We start from the raw sequence: 21,041 nt of genomic DNA on the forward strand, positions 1-21,041 counted from the left end.
CCAAGCGAATCCGCTTTAAGGACTCTCAGGTGTACATGAATGCGGTTTACTTCGTTAGGCGACGTTGGTTCAATAAATTGTGCAGCTGGCACTGCTGGTCTCCCACGACTTTCTCCCAGCGCGGCCCATCGGCCTTGGGCGCCCACGCCCGCGCTGCCCTCCACCTTCTACACCCGAGCGCCCGGGTCCGCGGTGACCGGCGGGCAGGGGAGGAAGCGGAAGCCGTATCTGCTCTCAGCCGTGCTCTGCACTGACAGCGCTACCATCGGGCAGCCCCGGTCCACGCTCCTCCGGCACACCTGGGGGGGCGGAGCCTGAGCGGCGCGGGGGCGGGGCCCGAGCGGGGGAGGGGCGGGGAGGGGAGGGGCGGGGCCGGGAGGGGGACCCCGCGGGAGCTCGGGTATCCCGCCGCAGCCCGCACGCGCGCGCGCTCACCCGGAGCCTGTGCTCCTTGCTAGCCTCGCAGTGCTCCTTCCTAGCCCCGCAGTGCTCCAGGCACAGCCCGGCCTCTGCGAGGGACAGCGACGGGATGGGGTCGGCCGGACTCCCACTCCCCGGCGGTCCGACCGCCCTCCGCGTCCCCATGCGCTCACCGGGCAAGGCGGGCAGGAGATCGGGCGTGCGGGTCTCGGCGGCCTCGGGCCGCGCCGGCACCTCTCGCGGGCGGAAGAGCTTGCTGGTGCTCAGCCGCGGCAAGAGGCCCCGCGTCCTGGTGGGGCAGGAGGGTCGTGAGGTCCAGAGCCCGCCCGCGGGAAGGGCAGTCCTGGAGGGGAAGGGGCCTGGGAGGCGGGAGCCAGGGGCTGGTCCTGCAGGGCACGCCGCGTGGGAGCGCTCTTGAATTACTGGGGGGGCGGGGGGGCGGCGAGGACGGGACCCGGGGAGGTGGGTGGTGGTCCTGCACGGGAACCCATCTGGAGAGCGGCCTCAGAGGGGATTGGACCTGAGGCAAGGAAATGGTCCCTTAGCAGGGAGTCTGGGGGGACGGTTTTTGCGGGGGTGGGTCCTGGGAGGCAGAGGAGACCCAGGGACCCGCGGTGCCCACCCGGGCCTCCGGCGTCTGGCTCCGGCCTCCCGCACCCTGCCCGCGCGCGAGTGTTGAGGCCCGCGACTATGCTCCCCGGGGTCCGCCCCAAGCCCGTCCTCTGAGAGCGGGAAGCGGTCTACGGAGAGGTCGGTGTTGTCAGCGAAGATCCTCGAGACCGGGGTCACGCAGTGGGGGGCCCGGTGCTCGCTCAGGACCTGCGGGCCGGCCGGGAGGGGCGCAGCGGTCACCCCCAGCCCGCGGGGCTCTCCGCCCACCCCATCCCGGTCTGAGACGCACCCTGACCTCGCCCTTGGGGTTCAGGAGGAGAGTCACGCATCCCCGGCCGGAATGGAAGTGGACAGGCTCTTGGCCCAAGGACGACGGCGGCTGCTTCTTGGTGCTGCTGGGGCCCTCGCCCCAAACCTGCTGGACAGCGCGGGGCGGCGGGTGAGGGGCGGTGGGGGCCGGAGCAGAGGCCACGAGGGCTCGCGGGGAGCGGGGCGCACCGTAACGTGGTGCCCTGGAGCCAGCAGCGTGCCGGGCGGGAAGCGGTACATGCACACCGGGAAGCTGTACAGGAGCTGCCGCAGCGTGAGGCCGCCCAGGTCGGCGGTCTCCTCCAGCGACTGGTTGAGGACGCGCACGAACCTCTCCTTGCGGCTCACGGCCACGATCTTCAGGCTGGAGTTAATGGGGCTGGGCGGGTGAGCAGGGAGGGTAGAGGCACCGCAGAGAGGCTTGGGCACCCCTCCACCGCGGTCCTGCTAGGAGACCCACCCCTGCTGGGATCCCCCATCCCCACCCCGTGTCACCCCCCTCCCCTCCCACGGAGGCGGCGCCTGGGATGCCGGTGCTCTGAGTCTGCACAGGACTCCCCTGTCAGGACCGTGTTACCAGGTGGGTCTGGGGCGGGGGGGGGGGGGGGGGGTTCCAGGGATCCAGGGAGAGACCTGTCGGAAAGAGGACCTCCATATGGAGCATCCTCTGGGGACATGGAGCATGAGGCCAGACTAACCTGCAGTACCCTGAGGCCGCACGTGGGAGAGGAACAGCTCCAGGGGTCAGATCCACAGCAGGAGGGATGGCCCTGGGGGCTGAGGGAAGAGGAGGGACAGCTCAAAGTGCTGGGGAGGGGTGGGAGGGAGCGAGCCAGAGTGCAGAGGAGGTAGCGGCTCACCCAAGGCCACCCACACCCCTGGGGATGAGGCAGGAGAGGCCCCCAAGCGGCCTTGCGCTGAGCTGTTGGGGAGACCAAGCTGCTGGAGACGGCTGTTTAGGGTTTGGGGTGGAGATCCCAGCCTCACGGTGGGGGGAGGGAGGAGCCACCAGGGAGACCCGCCATACCCCACCTTCAGGCAGTGCCTGCATTTCCCTGCCGAAGCTCCTCTGGTGTGGTTTTGTCAACTCAGAACTGCGGCCTGCAGCGCAGGGTGGCTGTCCCGTCACCTTCTGCACGCGATGAGGCTCAGCCAGCCAGCCACTGCCGGGGTCGGAGTCTGTGCCCCCTGAGCTGCTGGTGCCCACAGAGGGCAGGGAACGCCACTCGACACTCTTGAGATGCTGTTCCACACACTCTCTATGCAGCTCCGAGCCCCACTGGCCAGGCACTGGGGCCGGTGGGGATGGCAAGGCCCGGGGGTGCCTGTGGGCCACAGTCTCCTGACCTGCTTGCTGCCTGCTGGCTCTGGCTTCTGAACTCCAGCCCTGCCCCCATCTAACCTCCCCAAGGTGGGTGGGGCACCCCAAGTTGTGGTTCCAGTCGCTGGGACCCAGCCTGGGAGAAAGGCCATAGATGGACTGTGATGGCTCAGGAGCCCTTTCCCTTCAACCTTCACCTCCTCCTGTAGATCAGAGAATTGACCTTGGGAGGTGTCAGTGGCTCATCCAGGGACACTAAGGGGAGATCTTGGACTCTGGTGCACACATGCCAAGGCACGCCCTCTCCTCCCTTCACCCCCGCAGGAGTCCCTGACCAGCACAGTTACTTTTGATCTGAGTTGGACTTGATGTTGGCGAGGAGGTTGGGATACCGATGGGCAATGCTGTTCCAGTCTACATCCTCCAGCCGGAAACCCTGGCCAGGAAGCAACAGGAACATGGCTCTCCCCTCCCACGGGCCCACCGAGCCATGAAAGCACACGGGGGCCTTGCTTACCTCTCCAGTAGAGGGGACCTGATCATTCTCAGAGAGGTCACTGGAGTCCATCAGAGTTTCTGCAGTTACCACCTGCAGAAGGGGAGTGGAGGCCAGTGGGCGGGAGCCGGGGAACGAGCCTCTCCCCTTGGAGCCTCACCAGCACCCCAGGCACACATTTGCTGTGCATCAGGTGGGCGGAACCAGGGGGTTCCTCCCTGCCTTAGACCACGGTCCTGGGGGTCAGGCTTCCCAGGCAGGCCAGGGCCCCCCAGCGGAAGCACCGGCCTGGAAGGGACACCCTGGTTCTCCAAGGGAAGTCCAAGGAGGGTTGGGGAGGGGGACGTGGGAGGCAGGAGGGTGGGCCGAATGGGGCTTACCTCCACACTGCCGGTGGAAGATCGCAGCACGCGACCCACCCAGGAGGAGCGGGCCAGCTGCAGGAGGCAGGACCTCTGGAACGCCTGCAGCTCAGTCTCCAGCTGGGACTTCTCCTGCTCCGGGAGGGTGCGCGGGTGGGGCAGGGCCTTCTCCCCACCCCCGGAGCCAACCCCTGCCTGGCCCCTGATCCTCACCCCAGCCTGGGTCCCCTGACCAACTCCTGATCCCCCCTGCCCCTCACCAGTTGGGCCTGTTCCTTCTGCCCTTTCAACTCCAGAGTCAGCTTCTGGACCTGGTTCTGCAGGAGCTTCTCCTGACTGTGTGAGCAACTGGGGGAGGGGCCATCTCAGCAGCCCCCACCTCGAGGTCAGTAGCCAAGGAAGGGAGGAGGAGGGGCTCCTCTTCACTGACAGTGGAGGCCTAAGGGCACAGAGTCCCACCGGGCCAGGCCAGGTCGGGTTCTGAGAGGTGTGGGTCATAGGTCGAGTCTAGGTTCAGCGGCCATCGACATGTTTAGAGTCAGGGTCTGGGCAGGTTTACAGCATATTCACTATTTCAGGGTTAGGTTGGGGGTCAGAGTCAGGTAAGGATAAGGGCTAGAGGCGAAAGTCAGGATAATTATCAGGTGGGAGTGTTGGTCAGCCCCAGCGGTTGGGGATGAGGGCAGACAAAAGCCATTTCAGGCCAGGACAGAGGCTGGGTTGGGCTGAAGGCCTGGCACTTTGCTGCTCACCTCTCGGGTGGCAGTCCAGCCAGCTCGTACAGGATGTGGCAGTGCCGGGCATTCTGGCGGTTCTGGATGGTCCACCGCAGAGCCTGGATCTCCAGTTCCCGCTGACCCCACAGCAGCCGCAGGGTGCGGGGGTCCAAGGACTCAGGGGCCAACCTGCAATGCCAGCACCCTTGCCACTTGATCAGGCCCTGCCCTCCAGCTGACCACCCCTCCCTCGCTTCCTTACTGCAGGTTGACGGGGAAGACCACGGGCGTGGAGCTGGGCTTGGTGTCCTTCAGGCATGCAGGAGCCACTGGGTCTTTGGGTGTGCCAGCTGGAGGCTCCAGGTGGTCACTGACCGGCTCTTGGTCCGCCAGGGATAAGGCAGCCTGTCTCTCAGCTTTTTCAGCCTCTTGGCAAGGCTCAGGGGCCATTCTCGATGTTCCTGGGGGAGCTGAGATGGGTAGTGTGGCTGTCATCCTTGTGTCCCATGGGTAGGTACCACGTGGGGCTCTTCTTTCATGGCCACAAGTGTGTGCCTGTGTCTGACAGCCCTAGACAGCATCACTCCAAAAATGCCCTTGTGTGTGTGCGCACGTGCGTGTGCATGTGCACATGCACGCCCCCAGGACACCAGATTGTCAGCCACATGTGTGTCTATGTCTTTGTGTTTCTGACCAGGACAAGGCAGCAGATAACTGTCCCCCACCCCCTTCCCCAAGCAACATGTCACCAGGATGTTTGCACATTTCCTGTTGTCTCTCTGTCACCCTTGCCCTCTATGACCTGAGGTCCTGCCCTCAGCCTAAGGCAAAGGTCCCCAGAGGTGTTAATCCTTTGCCCGTGATGCCCCCAGACCCAGGGCCTTACCCCCAACACTCACCTGAGGCCTGAAACCCAAGCAGGCCTAGGGAAAGAAAGGCTTTACAGTGTTGCCATGGATACCAGGACCAAAAGGGGAGGGGCTGTTTGTTACCAGCAGCTTCCAGGGAGACCCCAGACCAGGACCCTGAGTGAGTCCTGGACCCACCTCCAGATCCTGCCTGAAGGAGAGGTGGTAAGAGGCTGGGTTGTCGGCCAGTGAACCTCAGGAGGCCCAGGGAACCACAGAGCGACCAGCCAGGCCTGCCATGGCCACACAGTCCACCACCCCCAGCCTGACTGCCTGACTGTGGCACTTGGTGGGTATCGGGGGCATTGCTGCCCTGTATGTGGGGGCTTACTGAACTCTACCCGGCAGTGAGGCCCTCCTGAGTGTTTCCCACAGCTTCTTTGTCCTCAGAGGCTGATGCCCACCTACCTGGCCCCCAAGCAAGAAGCCCCCCCTGCCCCCATCCATCTCTACCCCCTGGGTCACCTCAGGGAGCCCCGGGGAACCTCTCATAACCACGATAACTGTTCCCTCTGCCCCACACCAAAAATGAAGCACCAGATCTGACACACAAACTGATGCTCTCCAGCCTTCACCCCGACCCCTTTCTAACTTTTTCTCTTTCTTTCTTTCTTTCTTTCTTTCTTTCTTTCTTTCTTTCTTTCTTTCTTTCTTCCTTCCTTCCTTCCTTCCTTCCTTCCTTCCTTCCTTCCTTCCTTCCTTCCTTCCTTTCTTCCTTTCTCTCAACTTCGCGTTTTTGTAGGACTTCCTGTGCTGCGGAACATACAGGCTGGCAGGTGGACCCCGTGGCAGAAACAGGGCTCTGAATGCCTGGTCCACAGACAGCATTGAGGCTTTGAAGCACCCTGGCTGCCAAGCTGGCTTGGGTCCTACCAGGCTGGAGTGTGCCCGCGGGCGTCCACAACTCGAGAGGGCACCGAGCTCCACTGGGGGCAGGCAGGGGTGGGGGAAAAGAGCCCAGGGTCTATGTCTTGCTTTGTCCCCAGCAACCTGAAGGCGGCCTTCTCCCCTCACCAGGATTGCCAACCTGGCTGCAGTGGCCCGCCAGCTCCACCTCCCTCCCGCGGGGGCTCACGGTTCCCCGACCCCTGTGCGTCCCGACGACGCGCCCTAAGGGAGCAAGGTCGGTGGGGCCCTGGCCTTGGGGACCCCGCTGCCCCTCTCGGCGCAGAAGCTGCAGGGTCCCAGGCCAGCGCTCCCTCTCTAGGCAAAAGACTCATCAGACTGGGAGGTTTCTGAGGAGGTCGGCCCGGGAGCGGAGCCAGACACCTGTCCCACGCGCCGCCCGGGGGCCAGGGACGCGCTTCCGCGTAGTTCGCGGTCCTCAGGAGTGCGTGGACCAGGCTCGGCCCGCCCCTCCGCGCTGCCGAGCTCCGCCCACACCTGGGCGCCGCTGAGGGCGGGGCGGGCGGGGAGCCAATGGGAGGGGCGGGGCTCAGAGAGGTAGCCAATGGGCGTGGGCGCGGGGCGGACGAGGCGATGGTGGGAACCAATGGGGGCGCTCGGGGCGGGGCGCTCGGGCTGCGGGCCAATGGAGCTGCGGGCCGGGGCTCGCCCGCCGCGCTGGAGGCGGCAGGTTGCGGCAGCGACCGCGCCGGCCGCCGGGAAGTAGCCAGTTCGAGCCTAGGTCCGGGAGGCCGGCGAGCGCCCAGGTGAGAAGCGCAGGGCCCCAGATCCTCCCGAGTGCGGGGCACGGCTCCGGGCGGCAACTCCGACGGAGGGGCGCGGGCTGGGCGGCCGTAGGGGGCCCCGCAGCACCTGCAACGGCCCCCGCCGCAGAGACGGCAAGCGCGGCGGCTGTGGGGAGCGGGAAGGGGGCTGCCCGCGCCGGCAGGGACCGCCCAGGCGCGGTTCCGTGCCTTCGGAGGGCCGAGGTCTGCGTCTCGGGCGAGGGGGCGTTCCCATGGCAGAGGGAAGCCGTGTTTTCGTGAGGGCGCCCTTGGGTGCCTGAGGACGGCGTCCCGTGGGAGGGGCAGTGCCCTTCGAGCCAGGTGACTGGGGAGGCAGGAAGTCCTGGATCTGGTTAATGATTCGCCTCGTTCCGGGATTGGGGTGAGGCGCGAGGAGGCTGGGCAGTGGAGGAGCCTCAAAGTGCCCCTTGAGGGCGGACTGGTTCCCCCTGCGGGGGGTGGCGGTGGGGGGGTCTCCACTACTCCCACCCCAAGAATGTGTGGCCTACGGGTGGGGCTGGGCACAGGAGAGCGGGGCTGACGTCAGGGGGACAGTAACCCTGAGCCAGTTCTGGGGGAAGAGAGGAGAGCCAGGCTGGGCTTGACTCTGGCCTTCACCCTCCGTGCAGGACAGGGATGCTCTCAGGGCTAGCAGCCATGGAGCTGAAGGTGTGGGTGGATGGCATACAGCGCGTGGTCTGTGGGGTCTCAGAGCAGACCACCTGTCAGGAAGTGGTCATCGCGCTAGCCCAAGCAATAGGTGAGTCCTTTCCGGCACAGATGGCCCAGCAGGTGCACCCGAGACTGGGCCCGCTCCTATGGCCCCTTTCCCCCAAGGAGGGTGGGGCTGGTTGCTGATCCCTGTTGCTCTCCCTCAACTTCTTAAGCCAGGTGGATGGAGGGTGGGGGGGATCTAGGCTGACCCCTCTCCTCCTACCCCAGGCCAGACGGGCCGCTTTGTGCTCGTGCAGCGTCTCAGGGAGAAGGAACGGCAGCTGCTGCCCCAGGAGTGTCCAGTGGGTGCCCAGGCCACCTGTGGACAGTTTGCCAGTGATGTCCAGTTTGTCCTGAGGCGGACAGGGCCCAGCCTCGCAGGAAGGCCCTCCTCAGACAGCTGCCCACCTCCTGAACGCTGCCCAGTCCGGGCCAGCCTCCCCCCGAAGCCACGGCCAGCCCTGGGCCACGAGCCCCGCAAAGCACTGACCTTCAGCCTTGGGTGCCCTGGGCCGGCCCCCATCCCTGCGCTGCCCGAGCCTGTGGCCCCCGTAGCACCAATGCCAGGCTCCTGTGCAGACCTGCAGGGCCTGGAGCGAAGGGTGCGGAGGAACGCACTGGAGCTGGGTCAGGAGGCCTTCTGGGAGCAGGAGCTCAGGCGGGAGCAGGTGCGGGAGCGTGAGGGGCAGGCACGCCTGCAAGCCCTGAGCGCCGCCACTGCCGAGCACGCCGCCCGGCTGCAGGCCCTGGATGCCCAGGCCCGTGCCCTGGAGGCTGAACTCCATCTGGCCTCAGAGGCCCCCGGGCCCCCCTCACCCACGGCATCTGCCACCGAACGCCTGCGCCAGGACCTGGCCGTCCAGGAGCGGCAGAGCGCGGAGGTGCAGGGCAGCCTGGCCCTGGTCAGCAGGGCTCTGGAGGCTGCCGAGCGTGCTCTGCAGGTAAGCCCCCCTGGGCCCCGAGCGCCTGCTGACATCCCTAGCATGGGCAGCTTGGGGGGCGGGTGTCAGGGTGTGACCAGGGGGAGCACGAGGCCGTGGAGCCCTGCGGCTGTCTCCTGAGGGTGCCCTGTGCCCCAGGCCCAGGCCCAGGAACTAGAGGAGCTGAACCGGGAGCTCCGCCAGTGTAACCTGCAGCAGTTCATCCAGCAGACGGGGGCTGCGCCGCCACCACCCCCGCGGCCAGATGGGGGCCCCCCTGGCACACAGGTCAGCGCCGTTCTGGAGGGAGGCTGGGTGGCGGGGGAGGCCTGGCCCAGTCCTAAGCTGATCTGCTCTCCCCATAGGATCTTCTGCCTCTGGCCAGAGAAGAGCCTTTCACCAGAACCTCCCACGGTCCTGCTCTAGTGTCCAGCCTGAGCCCAGAGAGTATGTCTGTCCCCCCCATTCTGGGTGGGTCAGGGTTCTCCTGTGGCCTCCTCAGTCCCTCAGCCTGTGTCCTCCCCACAGTTGTCCCCATGAGGCAGAACTCCTGGAGGTAGCAGCTCTTGCCCCAGAATGGACATCCACTGCCAGCCCAGCCCTGGGCTCCCATGACATGAGCGTGGGCAGCCAAGGCGGGGCCCGACTTGGACAACGGCAGCATCAGGGGTCCCAGAGGGTTTATTGCCCATGGAGTGGGAAGGCCTGGTGCCCTGGGCCTGAGACAGAATGCCTCAGAGCCCAGGGGGTTCTGCTCTGGGGGGCAGCGGGAGGCTGAGGGTGCTTGCCCTAGTCCTTGCCAAGTCTGCCAGTCCCTTGGAGAAGCAGGGGGCACGACCGGCTCAGAATTCGCTAGGCCCCAAAGGCCATGGCTCCTTGTAGGGGATGGGAGATGATATGTGGACACTGCTCAACTCTGGGTGTGTGCTTGCATGTGGGAAGTGTCCTTCATCACACGTGCGCACACACACACAGGTATGCTGCCTCCCCTACCCTGACCCTAAAGCCTCAATAAACTGCCCCAAATGGCTCGAGCGTGTCCCAAGGTTGCACCGGACAGCGTCTGTGGGGCCTGAAACCGAGACTGGCTGGGGTCACTGGGCAGTATCCCCAAGCTACCCGGGGCTGGCCGCAACTGGGGCTCTTGAGCAGGGCGTCTCCCAGGGGCCAGCGGTCAGCTGGGCCTAAAGCCTGGGGGCATTTGTGGGGCCTCAGTTTTCAGGCTGCTCTGCCCGCCCACCCCCAGGGGCTCTCCTTGGCAGCGCAAGCCTGGGGTTGAAAAGTCGGACAGTACGACTGTACTGCTTGCAGCAGCCTCAGCCCCGGCCCGGGTTCCTGTGTGGACCTCTTGTCTGCCTGGTTCCCCTCCTCTGGCCTAACCCTCAGCAGGAGCAGGAACTGCCACCCCATCTGGGGTGGCTCCTGGACATGGGGACTTAAGGACATGCCAGACCTGCCTGTCAGGTTTACTGAGAGCTTGTGGGGGCAGCTCCCCAGACTCCTGGTCGGCCAGGACCAAGGAAGCAGCAGCCCTGCCCAGAGGAGCTTTGTAGGCCCCGTGAGGGTGTGGCTGCCCAGCCTTCCCAAGGGCCCCCCTGCTTCCCAGCTGGATGTGAAGCCTCAGCTGTGTACCTGCGGCCTCCAAATTAGGGCAGAGTGACGTCCAGGCCACAGTCCTGGTCCTGGTCCTGCAGTCACACCTCTGAGCACAGTGGCTGAGACTGGAGCTCTTTGTGGTGGTCAGAACCCAGGTGCTCAGTGCAGCCACAGGCATGGGGAACAGGAGAGGGGGGCATCCTAGATGATGGGGGTCTTTGTGCTGAGTTTGGGGGTTGGCAACTGTGGGACAGACTCAGCCTTCTGGAGTGGCCCCTGAGCTGGGCCTGGTGTTCCCCACTTCCTTTGGGGCCGACCACGGGGGACATGAAGTCCTGAGTACCAGGAGCAAGGAAGCCACCAAGAGGCAATGCCACCTTGAGAGCACAGCTTGGGGTAGGGGGTGGGGGGGCAACTAGGACTGGGCACTTCCTGCCCAAGGTGGAACAGGATAGGGAGTGAATGGCCAGGCCAGGCAGCAGCAGGGGGCTCCTCACTCTAAAGCCCCCAGCCCTAACCCAGCTCCCACCTGAGCTCACTGCCCACCTCACAGCAGCCCATTCCAGACAGGGCTAAGCGAACAGGCACGTGGGATATAGTCTGGAATGCAAATGCTGACTGTGCTGTGTCCTGGGTGAGAGGGCTGGGGCCACGGGCAATCAGCACCAGGCTCCAGGGGTCTGCTCTCCCCGCCCGCAGCCCTACCTGTGTGCAGAAGGGCTAGGTGTGCCCCAGGGGGCCTGTCCTGAGCCCCAACACAGGGTCATCTCCCAAGCTGAGTGCACTGGCCAGCAGAGGGCAAAGCCAGGTGCCATCTGGAGACGAGGCCACGCCCTCCCAGGGTTATCTGCTCTCCCACCAACCAAAGGACGTAGGCCTGGTGCTCACAGAGCTCACCCCACCCCAGCCCTCCGCCAGGCTCCTGCGTCTGTTTTCAGGGAACACCTGTTCAGAAGCCGTTTCCAGGGACCTGTCCCTGGTCTGCTGCTGGTTGAGGAAGCTGATGAGCCCTCTTTTGAACCTTGGAGGGGTCCTCAGGTAGCACCTGTGCTCTAGGGTGGGGAAAGGGACAGAACCTTCTTCCTCTAGGTGTTCCAGGAGGACAAAATCCCACGTCCCCAAGAAGTTGCCAGAAGTGCTTCAAATCACTAAGCAAACCTTGGAGTTGCTGAAGTTTACTTTTGAGCTTTAAACTGTACTTTGAAAACAATGATGTGAGTTCTGTTGAGGTAAGAAGAGGCCCAGCTCCCACACACACAAACACACACATCAGTCCATGGCAGGGCAGGTCCAGGCCAGGCCAGCTCCCCAGGCAAGCCTGGTGTGAGTACACAGGCAGCCGTCATCACGAGTCTCTGGAGGGCCAGGCTGTGTTGGGGGCTGGCACTGGAGCCCCTCCTGACCTCAGGGTTTTTGCTCCCCCCCCCCCCCCCCGTGCAAAAGTGGCCTTTTGGGTTGGCTGAGACACCGGGGCTCACTGAAGGGTCACCCACAGCAAGTCATTGCCCTGTGGCAGCCAATCAGCTCCACTGGTTCTCAACCCCAAGGCTATGCACGCCTCCCTGTCACCTGCAGAACGTGGCCCTACTAGACCTGCTGGGTGTGACACTCGGTACGCCACAGTGACCTTTAGGACAGGGTCCCTCCAAAAGTGAGCCCAATTCCATAAAGTGAGCCCAATTCCATGCCAGTCCTCAACTAATCCCGCCTCTCCCTCAGGCTGTTCTGGCAATCACAGACCCAGTTCCAGCTGTCAACCCCCACTGTCTGGGAGAGGACACCAGGCCTGCGGGAAGTGTCCTGGCACTGCATGCCAGCAGACTGCTCTGGGCATGCCCCACAACCAGCAGGTTTTCACAGTGGACTGAGAACCCACGGCAGAGAAAGCAGGCCTGGATGATGGGCTGGGGGCTCTGCCAGGTACCCCAACCTCTGGGAGGGGCATGTTGCTGGTCACCACGAGCAGGTCCTCCGAATCCCAACTCTTTTAGCGGCCTTGTTTAAGAGGCAAAAATGCACAGAAAAGCCAAATCTGGCACCATCTTCCTTAAGAAAGTTCCCAGAGGTGGCCCTCAAGAGGCCAGTAGTAGGGGCTCCGGTCCTGAGTGCCAAAGGTCTGACCACAACACCCGTTGCCTGCCCAAGGCTGCCCTCAGCTTGGCAACGTTCAGAAGACCGTCCCGGTAACTCTGCACATCCTGGCACCTGAAACACACAAGGAAAAGAAAGTTCCCTCCTAGGGCGCATCTGGCCCACCTGAGCCCCCTCATACGGAGGGCAGGGAAGTCCCAAGATGTTTCCCCTTTCCCCCCACCCCCCTGCTGAGCGCAGACACGCAGACCTGGTCCACAGGTGCGCCCTGGCCTCTGCTCGCCTTGGTGCTCACCCGCTCACCCTCCCACCTGGTGTGGCTGTCCCCTGCCCGACAGAGCAGGGTCACAGAGGGGCCGGGGCGGTCGCGCTGCCCAGGGACAGATCAGCCGCTGTCACACGCACAGTGGGTCCGGAGCAGCGCAGTGTGCGGTGGGCAGTGGCTGCCCTGCGCCTGGAGGGACCGCCGGGTGGACGGAGGGGGCCGTCCCCCACCCCCGACCCCCCTTCTCCTCCAACTTGTGCGTCCTCGTCCCACCGCACCAGCCCGGCCCGAACCCGCCGCCCGCCAGTCTGGGACCCCTCGCGCGTCACCTGCAACCCCGACGCAGGACCGTCGCCAGCTCTCTGCCCGAATTCGGCGGCCGCCGCTGGGCCCCGACTCCCCCTCCCGCCCCGCGCGGGGCGCCCGGCCCGCGCCCAGCGCCGGCCCGTATGCAAATATGAGGGTCTCGCAGCCAATGGCCCGCCGGGCAGGTCCCGCCCTACTGCGCCGCAGCCAGTGGGCGCGAGGTGTGGGCGGGACGCCACGCCCACCGCCGCGCGGCCCCTCGCGGGCGCGGCCGGCGCGTTCCTTTCCGCACGTCGGCCTCGGGGCGGGGCCGCCACCTGCCGGGCGGGGCCTGCGGGCGCCGCGCTGCTGCCGTGCGGGGCGGCTCCCCCGCCGGCCGGGGCGGGTGGTACGGCCCGAGGCGCTCCCCCGCCCTCGCGGTGGGCCGGCTGCTCCCGGGAACGCGCGGGGCCCCTGCGCACGTAGCCCGGCCGCGCCCTCGGGACGCACGTGCGGCCCGCGCTGCCCAAGGCCACTGCGGAGCGCTCTGGCTGGCGGGTGGGGGGCTCCGGGTCCTTCCGGCGGGACCCGTCGCCTTGGAAGGCTCGGAGTCTGAGTCCGGAGGGGACACAGAGCAGTGCGCAGGGCCATCGGTAGCCGTGCCCGTCCTGTTTGGGCTTTGAGAAAGTATAAATCATGAGAATGGACTGTTTAAGATCTGAAGTTACTGACTCCTGCCTGGGTGGTGGCCCTGGTCCCCTTCCCTTCATACTCAGCTCCATGCCTCCATGGCCAGGGGATCCCTGCGGCGGAATCACGGGCCATCTGGATCCCTGATGGGGTAGAGAGATGCTTGCTCCCTTTTTGTTCCTGACACAGCATTCCTCCAAAGTAAGCCAGAGGGGGCCACTTTCCCTCACCTCACTCCAATCAGTCCATGTCTCCCGCACCTGCCTCACACCCAGGCCCTCCCTCCCTGGAGGACTCTACTCACCTGGCTCCAGGCAGCTTCAGAGGAATTCTTTTCTCTTCGGTGCCATTCTGGTCCTTCACCCAGGGGCCGTGCCCCCTCAGCCTCAGCCATCGTGGTCCCCTAGTGGCTCTCCTGTGGCCCTCCTGCCCTCTAACTCACCACCTGTTCTTAGTTCCTTTTTCCACATCCTACATGTGCCTGGGCTGGAGCCCATCACCTGTCACAAAACCTGGACGTCCGAACTGCACACTTCCCATCATCAGATCACTTCATGTCTTCCTTCAAAACCACTGCCAGGGGTGCCTGGGTGGCTCAGTTGATTGAGCATCTGGCTCAGGTCATGATCTTACGATTTGTGGGATCGAGCCCCACATTGGACTCTGTGCTGACAGCGCAGAGCCTGCTTGGGATTCTCCCTCTCTCTCAAAATAAATAAATAAATAAATAAATAAATAAATAAATAAATAAATAAAGCCTTAAAAAAAAATTGCCTGATTGGCTAAGTGCTGAGGTGCCAGGAAGGCACCTGCCCTGCCTGGGACATCAGGAGCCTGAAGCCTGGGGATAGAAATTCAAGTACATGCTGTGGGTGTGGGTGGGAAAAGAATATAGAGGAGCAAGGAGCTGGCTCAGCTCTATTGGGGGTCAGAAGTGGAAGGGTAGCAAAGTCTGGATCATGTAGTCTTGAAGGAACCCCTAGGAATCTGCAGGATCATTGAGGAGGCCCACACCTTCAGGACAGGGCAGAGGATTGAAGGAAAGAAGTCTGGGACTCAGGGACAAGGAAAAGCCAGAAGTCAGGGTGACTCTGAGTTCCTGTCTTGCCTTTATTGGTACGATCCCTAGCTGTGCCCTCCAGTCCTATGCTTCCAAATGCAACTCTTATCACCCTGTGTAGTGGTTGAATAGTGTCCCCAGAAGAAGATGTCTGTATCCTAATGCCTAGACACTGTGAATGTTACCTTACTGAGAAAAAGGGTCTGTGCAGCTGTAATTGAGCTAAAGCTCTTGCGATAAAAATCATTCTGGGGCGCCTGGGTGGCTCAGTCTATTAAACGTCCAACTTCGGCTCAGGTCATGATCTCACGGTTTGTGAGTTCGAGCCCTGTGTCGGGCTCTGTGCTGACAGCTCAGAGCCTGGAGCCTGCTTCCGATTCTGTGTCTCACTCTCTCTCTGCGCCCCCCCCCCACCTTGCTCATGCTCTGTCTTAAAAAAATTTTTTTTTAATTAAAAAAAATGACGATGATGATTGTTTAATAAATTCCTTAAAAAAAAAACATCCTGGTTTACCTGGGTGGGCCCTAAATCCAATGCCAAATGGACTTATGAGATAGATGAGAGGAGAGATACAGATACACAGGAAGGAAAGCCATGTAAAGACAGAGGCAGAGTTGGGGTGATGTAGCCCGGCCACGCCCTCGGGACGCACGTGCGGGCCTGTACTGCCCAAGGCCACTGCGGAGCACTCTGGCTGGTGGGTGGGGGCTCCGGGTCCCTCTGGCGGGACCCGTCGCCTTGGAAGGCTCGGAGTCTGAGTCCAGAAGGGACACAGAGCAGTGCGCAGGGCCATCGGTGGCCGTGCCCATCCTGTTTGGGCTTTGGCTACAAGCCAAGCCCGGAGCACCAAAACCCGGAAAAGGCAGAAAGGATTCCCCCTACAGATTTCCAAGGGAGTGCAGCTGCCTCAGAATTTGGACTCGTGATTTCCAGGACTGTGAGAGAATAAACTGCTGGTTAAGCTACCCAGTCTGTGGTCACTGCTTAGGGTAGGACCAGGACACTAACACACTCACCTTCCCAAGTCTCCTCTGCTGCTGTGTTTGTGTGTAGGCCTGATGGCAGGGGAGAGGGCTGGCCTGGGCTGGACACAGCCAAGGTGGCTCCCAGCCCAGCTCTACCCTTCTGGCACAAGGCAGAAGTGTACATTTCATGTATGTTCCTGCTTGTGCTTTGGAGCGGGAAGGCAGGGTGCAAGCAAGGGCTTCAGAGTGCAAATCTAGAGGGGCATGTGGGCAGGGTGCACACATGTGTCCTTGCTTGGAACTAGCATTTGAGAGGTGGCAGGTGGGTGGCTAGTCATTGTGCACTGTGGTGATAGTACTGATGGGGGTACAGTAGGTGTACCTACTGTGGGGGGGCATCAGTAGGTGGGAGATATAGGTACGTATGTGCCTATGCTCTCAAGAGGTACCACCTATATTCAGTTTGGGCCCAGACCAATGGCTCTGGGCACTTTCCTAAGAGCACGTGTCACATGTGAGCACAGGTTGACATGACTGGGTAGGCTGTGCTCTGCCCAGGGATGCCTGCTGAGTAAGCCTTTTTCCCATTGTGGGTGCATATGTTTATTATGACAAATGTTCAGCAGCCCCTGGGGAACATCTGCACATAAAGGTAGGAAGGACTGCTCCCTTTCCAAAAGGGCTCCAAGTTGGCTATAAGCTGTTGCTTCAACTCTTTCTAGGAGGGTCAGCAGGGTGCCCCTACCGTTTGGTAACCTCTGCTGGGTAGCGTCCTCACATCCAATGGTTTTTAGCAGGCAGGCATGTGTATGTAGAAGGGCCAACATGCCAAGCTCCAAGCTGAGAAGGAGGGGGCGGGGAAGGTGCCTGATGCAGGGTAGTTGCGATGCTGGACCCCACCTGAAGTGCTATCCCAATACTCACCCATCCAGCTCTCAACCTCCCTGTTTTACAGCCAAGGACACTGAGGCACAGAGAGGTTGAGAAGCTCTCCGAAGGTTACGTGACTGATACACTGGGAGCCCAAGTGCCCAGGTTCAGGCACCTGGCCTGAGGGACACCCCAGAGGCACTATACTGTAGCAGCCACCCCTCCAGACCCCGACCCGATGGCCAACAGAGAGGAATCACTCCAGAGTCCCCCACCATCCATTCTTCCTTTCTGCAAAGTCATTTACAGGGTTTGTAAACTAGCCCTTGCTTCTCCAGTTGTAAACATAGAAACAACCCTCCCTTGACTGGCTCCCTCTTGGCCACCCCTGCTCTTCCTTCCTTTTGCAGTGGAACCACTTGCAAGAGTTGCCGCTGCTGCTCTGGTGACCGGTCCCATTCTCTTTAGACTCCCTGCGGCCCTCCCCCCGCCTCCAACGCTGCTGTCCTCAGGGTCACAGGGCCCCCACCTCACTCACCCAGGCCCCTGCTTGATGGGCCTTCCTTTTCCTTCCCTAACTTCCAGAAGCTCCCTGCTCCTGGGTTTACTTCGCACATCCCCCAACACACCGCCTTTCTTCAGAACCTACCAGGAACTTCTTGCTTCCCGCACCTGCGCTGCCCCCACCCGAGCCCGAGCCATGGTGGTCCCTGAACTGCGGTCACCGAAGTGGCCTCCTGACCGGTTCCCTTGGGTCTGCCATCTCCGCCCCGCGGAGCCCGTAAGCCAGCACACGTCATCCTGCCCTAAATGCTCCTTCTGGGCCCCTAGCGCCTCTGGCCACTCCCCGCACTGGGCCCAGCCATCCCAGCCTCCTTCCCGAGGTCCGGCGGCTTCTCGGTGCTCTCCCCACAGCGGCCCAGCTCGGCCCCTTTGAGGTCCAACCTCACCACTTAACACTGGCTAGTCCTCCCAGGCTCCTGAGCCCCGGATCCTACCCTGCTTTATCTTTCCTCCTAGCACGAGTCAGCTTCTCCCACACCACACGGTGTAGTGATTTACAGTGCTCGTGGTTTCCTGTGTCCGGGCCGGACGCGACGCGGGGCTGCGGTCTCCTCCGGCTGTGGCCAGCACCCGGAGGAGCCCGCGCACGTAGGACTCCGTCAGTGTTCGGTCCGGACAGCAGGCGCCCGGGGCTGGGGGCGTGGCCAGCAGCGGGGAGGGCCGGGCCGCCGCGTGGGGGCGGGGTCACAGGCGTGGGGCGGGGCTAGATCTCAGGGGCGGGGTCTCAGGTGTGCCGGACCGCCGCTTCCATTCGCCCTGGGCCGCGGGCGGGGGCTTGGGCCGTACCAGCTCCCGGCGGGGGAGAGCGGCCAGGAACAGCCTACCGTCGGAGGCCTAGACACCACAAGTTCCTCCAGACACTGGTCTTCCTTGGCGGTGGTCCAGCATTGAACAGTGTTTCCAAAGTGTCGGGGCCCTCGGCTGCGGCGAGCGGCGCCATCCGCCACCTCAGGCTCTTCTTCCCCTCCCTTGTCCCAGTGGTTCCCGCCAACGGGCGGGGCGGGGCGGGAGGGCCCCGGAAGCCGGCACCGTGCACTTCCGGGTCGGGGAGCGCGCGGCGGTGGCGGCGGCGGCGGCGGCCTAGTCGAGGGTGTCGCTCGGGCGGCGGCGGTGAACGCCCGGGCGCAGCCGGAGGGGCACGAGGTTCTCGGGTACGTGCGGGGCCCGCGGCGGTCCCGGGGTCCCTGCCGCGCCCCGGTCGCGTGGGCCGTCCTCGAACGCCGCGCGCTTTGTCTGAGGCCTGCCCCGCGGTGCGAGGCCTGCGCCGCGCTGGCCCCGGGCGGGCGGCGGGGAGCTCGGCGCGGGCGGGCGGGCGCGGGGCAGGGAGGCTTCGCGCCGAGCCTGGGCGGCTCCTCGGCCTGCGGGCGGTTTCCGGGTGGCCCGCCTCAGGTCCCCAGTCGCGGGGAGCGCACCCCGCCCCGTCCGGCGGCGCCCCCCCCCCCCCCGCCAACTCCGCGTTATTGCTTTCCCCTCTGAGCGAGGTGTGACCCTTTGCCAACTCGTTTCCAGCTCCCGGTCGTCACTGCTTTCGTCGGCAGCCCGAGTGGTTCGCGGGATGATTTCCTGTTAACTTACGTAGTCTTCACAACAAACCCCGGGAGTAGGGGTCGTCCTTCCTCTTCTACAAGTGAGCCGAGCCGAGCCCCGGAGAGGTTAAGTAACTTGCCAACGGGGCGCACAGCTGCTGAGCGCGCAGCCAGAGCGCCGAGTTAACGCAGCCCGGGACTCTGGGGCGGCGCTCTCTTTAGCGGCGCTCATGTTACCCCGTTGTCAGTTCAGGAGACTGCATGCCGGTCTGGCGTCTGCCTGGCGCGCCGCCTTCTAGCCAGTGGTCATACGGGTAGAACGTGAGGCTGAGGTGAGGTTTGACTTGGCACTTAGCACGCCCTCCCTGTCCCAGGACCACCGGCAGGCTTCGTGTTTATGGGAGAATGTGGAGTCCGAATAACAGTAGCTGGCGTCTTCCGGTGCATTCTCTGCACCCGGCCAAGTGGCAAGGCTCTGACGGGGCAAGCTTGGCTTTAGTCCTTTCTGCAGCCCCCCAGCACGGACCCTCCGAGGCCATCTCAGCCCTGCGAAGACCTCAGTGGGCTTTAGCTTTTTCACTTCTGTTGCAGTTTGCAGTTCCAAGGTCTCCTGTCCTCTGTGGCAGACGGTGAATGGAGAATGACAGCCCTGGCCCGGTGTGCAGTGTTGGACCTGGCAGCCTTGCCCAGGGCCTGGCGACGGGCACTCTTGCTTCCGGTCTTGGCATAGGTGCCAGTTACCACCGAAGCTCTTGCTTCCTTAGTGACGGTTGGAATTGTAGGTGCTTTGGGTTCCTGCATTTGAAGAGAGAAATATTTTTTCTGGCTTAATTGTGCCCCCGGATGCCCTGAGTCTAGAGTTTGAGCAGGAGAACCCCAGAGCACCACCAGCACTGCCGAGGGCGGCCAGCAGCTGGGAGGGGGCCGTGGGCCTTCCTGCCAGACAGCTTCCCGGCCTGTTATCTGGAACACAGGGGCAGAGGTAGGGACGGTACATCTGGGCGGGTATGTCTGGGCTGGGGCTGCTGGTGGGCCATTAGGTCCTAAGCTGGGGTCCTCATTAACGAAGAGTTCTGATTGCAGTTCTGACAGGGAAAGGGCTGTAGGGATCTCTAGTTGTGGTCTCTGCCTTGGTATTTGCACAGGTGTTTGCTCTGGAACGTAATTTCAGGGGCCACCTGGGTTTTTTTTCCCAGTGTCCTAACTGTCGCGTGACGGAACAGGAAGGGACGCTGTTCAGCCTCCTAATCGACCCTCTCCTGCCCTGGTAGAGCTTTCCCTCCCCAGCAGTGGTGGGAGTACAAGGCCATGGGACTGAACCCCACAGGGGCAGGGACTCAGGGATTCGACCCCATTCCTGGGCTGGCATTTCTGGCAAGTCCCCGGGTACCAAACCCCATTATGGCCTTGTTGACCTGTTCAGGCAGCCCTCGGAGGCAGGCCTCGCCACTGCCCGTTCTAGGTGGACCTGGGTCGTAGTGCACCAGAGAAGCTAGGGGTTGTTTTTCCTTTTGAGCTGGTGCTCGTGTGACACGTCATCAGGGTAAGGATTTGCACCCGGAAAACTGCCCTCAGCTGTGCTGTGTTGTGTCTTCGGTGGCCTCAGGGGTTACATTTTCTGGTGTCTAAGGGTTCACTGGAAGGTCTATGTGTGATGGTACAGTCGACCCTTGAACGACACAGGGATTGGGGTACCCGTCCCCATGCAGTCCAAGTGCCACATACAACTTTTGACTCTGAAAACTTTATTGTCAATAGTCTGCTGTTGACTGGAAGCCTTACCGATGACAGAAACCACTGGGTGACACGTGTTTTGTGTATGTCACAGGTCATGTTCTTATAAAGTAAGTTAGAGAAAAAAATGCTGCCAAGGAAATCCTGAGGAAGGAGAGCACATTTGCAGTATGGTACTTATCCAAAACAGTGTCACGTGTAAATGGCCCGGTGTACTTCAAACCCCTGTGGTTTGAGGGTGAGCTGTATTTACCCCCTTGTGGGGCAAGAAAGTGTGCTGCACACAGCAGGGGTGGGGTAGGTACTGGAGCAGCTGTCCCAGGATGACTTTGTGGAATCCACGTGTGGGAACGCTCACGACAGTGGCCAGAGCATTCTAGGCCCTCTTCCCTGAGCCCTGAAGCCATTGTGCCCACAGAAGTGTCATTCTCCTGGAAGGTCTGTGGCATGTCGTGCCCCATCGTCTGTGTGCCTCTAGCAGGAGTCATGGCCAGGACTTGTAGGACAGGCTGGGTCCCTGCTGTGTTGCTGAGTCACCAAGCACCGAGGGTGCAGACCAGACCCTTTCTTGAGTGGGACTGTGGCCATTTCTTTCTGGTTTTTTTTCTTTTAATTTTTTTCTTAACGTTTATTTATTTTTGAAAGACGGAGACAGCGACAGAGCACAAGCAGAGGAGGGGCAGAGAGAGAGGGAGACACAGAATCCGAAGCAGGCTCCAGGCTTCGAGCTGTCAGCACACAGCCGGATGCGGGGCTCAAACTCACAAACCCTGAGATCATGACCTGAGCCGAAGTCGGACACTCAACCGACTGAGTATGGCTCATTTTCTTAACCTTAGAGCACTAAGTATGAGAAAGGTGGTAGCTTTAGGGGGTTAATAACTCCACAAAACCATCTCTTGATGCATTATTTTCAGGTGGAAGCAATATAAGGCAGTTGACAGTT

The 21,041-nt window shown here is 62.5% G+C and overlaps 3 protein-coding genes across 21 annotated transcripts in view; 2 read left to right on the forward strand and 1 right to left on the reverse strand.

Moving 5' to 3' along the window:
- Positions 1-32: 32 nt before the first annotated feature.
- On the reverse strand, positions 33-8,332 carry LMNTD2 (lamin tail domain containing 2). Of its 8 annotated transcripts, none has more exons than XM_053202698.1 (13): positions 5,136-8,332; positions 4,499-4,706; positions 4,273-4,425; positions 3,781-3,868; positions 3,539-3,652; positions 3,010-3,251; positions 2,374-2,666; positions 2,040-2,118; positions 1,531-1,720; positions 1,322-1,447; positions 1,043-1,239; positions 436-709; positions 33-299 (listed from the first exon to the last, which is right to left on the reverse strand). In XM_053202698.1, exons 2-13 carry the CDS (start codon positions 4,684-4,686, stop codon positions 168-170), a joined length of 2,076 nt encoding a protein of 691 aa, XP_053058673.1. In that variant the 5' UTR covers positions 4,687-4,706; positions 5,136-8,332; the 3' UTR covers positions 33-167. The 8 variants fall into 8 exon arrangements, with proteins under 8 accessions (XP_053058673.1, XP_053058674.1, XP_053058672.1 ...); XM_053202699.1 differs by having other exon boundaries at positions 3,010-3,098; positions 3,180-3,251; positions 4,499-8,332; XM_053202697.1 differs by having other exon boundaries at positions 1,531-1,705; positions 4,499-8,332.
- On the forward strand, positions 6,643-9,478 carry RASSF7 (Ras association domain family member 7). Of its 2 annotated transcripts, XM_027051371.2 has the most exons (6): positions 6,643-6,796; positions 7,444-7,574; positions 7,757-8,469; positions 8,608-8,736; positions 8,814-8,895; positions 8,977-9,478. In XM_027051371.2, the coding sequence occupies exons 2-6, from the start codon at positions 7,451-7,453 to the stop codon at positions 9,006-9,008; spliced, it is 1,080 nt and encodes a 359-aa protein (XP_026907172.1). In that variant the 5' UTR covers positions 6,643-6,796; positions 7,444-7,450; the 3' UTR covers positions 9,009-9,478. The 2 variants fall into 2 exon arrangements, with proteins under 2 accessions (XP_026907172.1, XP_026907171.1); XM_027051370.2 differs by having other exon boundaries at positions 8,814-9,478.
- Positions 9,479-17,842: 8,364 nt separating this feature from the next.
- The window catches only part of PHRF1 (PHD and ring finger domains 1), a 30,294-nt gene continuing 27,095 nt past the window's right edge, over positions 17,843-21,041 (forward strand). For 4 of the 11 annotated variants that reach the window (XM_027051400.2, XM_027051405.2, XM_027051402.2 and 1 more), the window contains exons 1-2: positions 17,843-17,986; positions 18,345-18,487. The gene's annotated coding sequence lies outside the window, so the exon portion shown is untranslated. Of the gene's footprint in view, positions 17,987-18,344; positions 18,488-18,513; positions 19,344-21,041 lie in introns of those variants that run through there. The other 7 variants (XM_027051404.2, XM_053202691.1, XM_027051399.2 and 4 more) reach the window with 6 other exon arrangements.

The sequence above is a fragment of the Acinonyx jubatus genome, chromosome D1 (genome assembly GCF_027475565.1).
Source record: "Acinonyx jubatus isolate Ajub_Pintada_27869175 chromosome D1, VMU_Ajub_asm_v1.0, whole genome shotgun sequence".
Taxonomy (NCBI): domain Eukaryota; kingdom Metazoa; phylum Chordata; class Mammalia; order Carnivora; family Felidae; genus Acinonyx; species Acinonyx jubatus.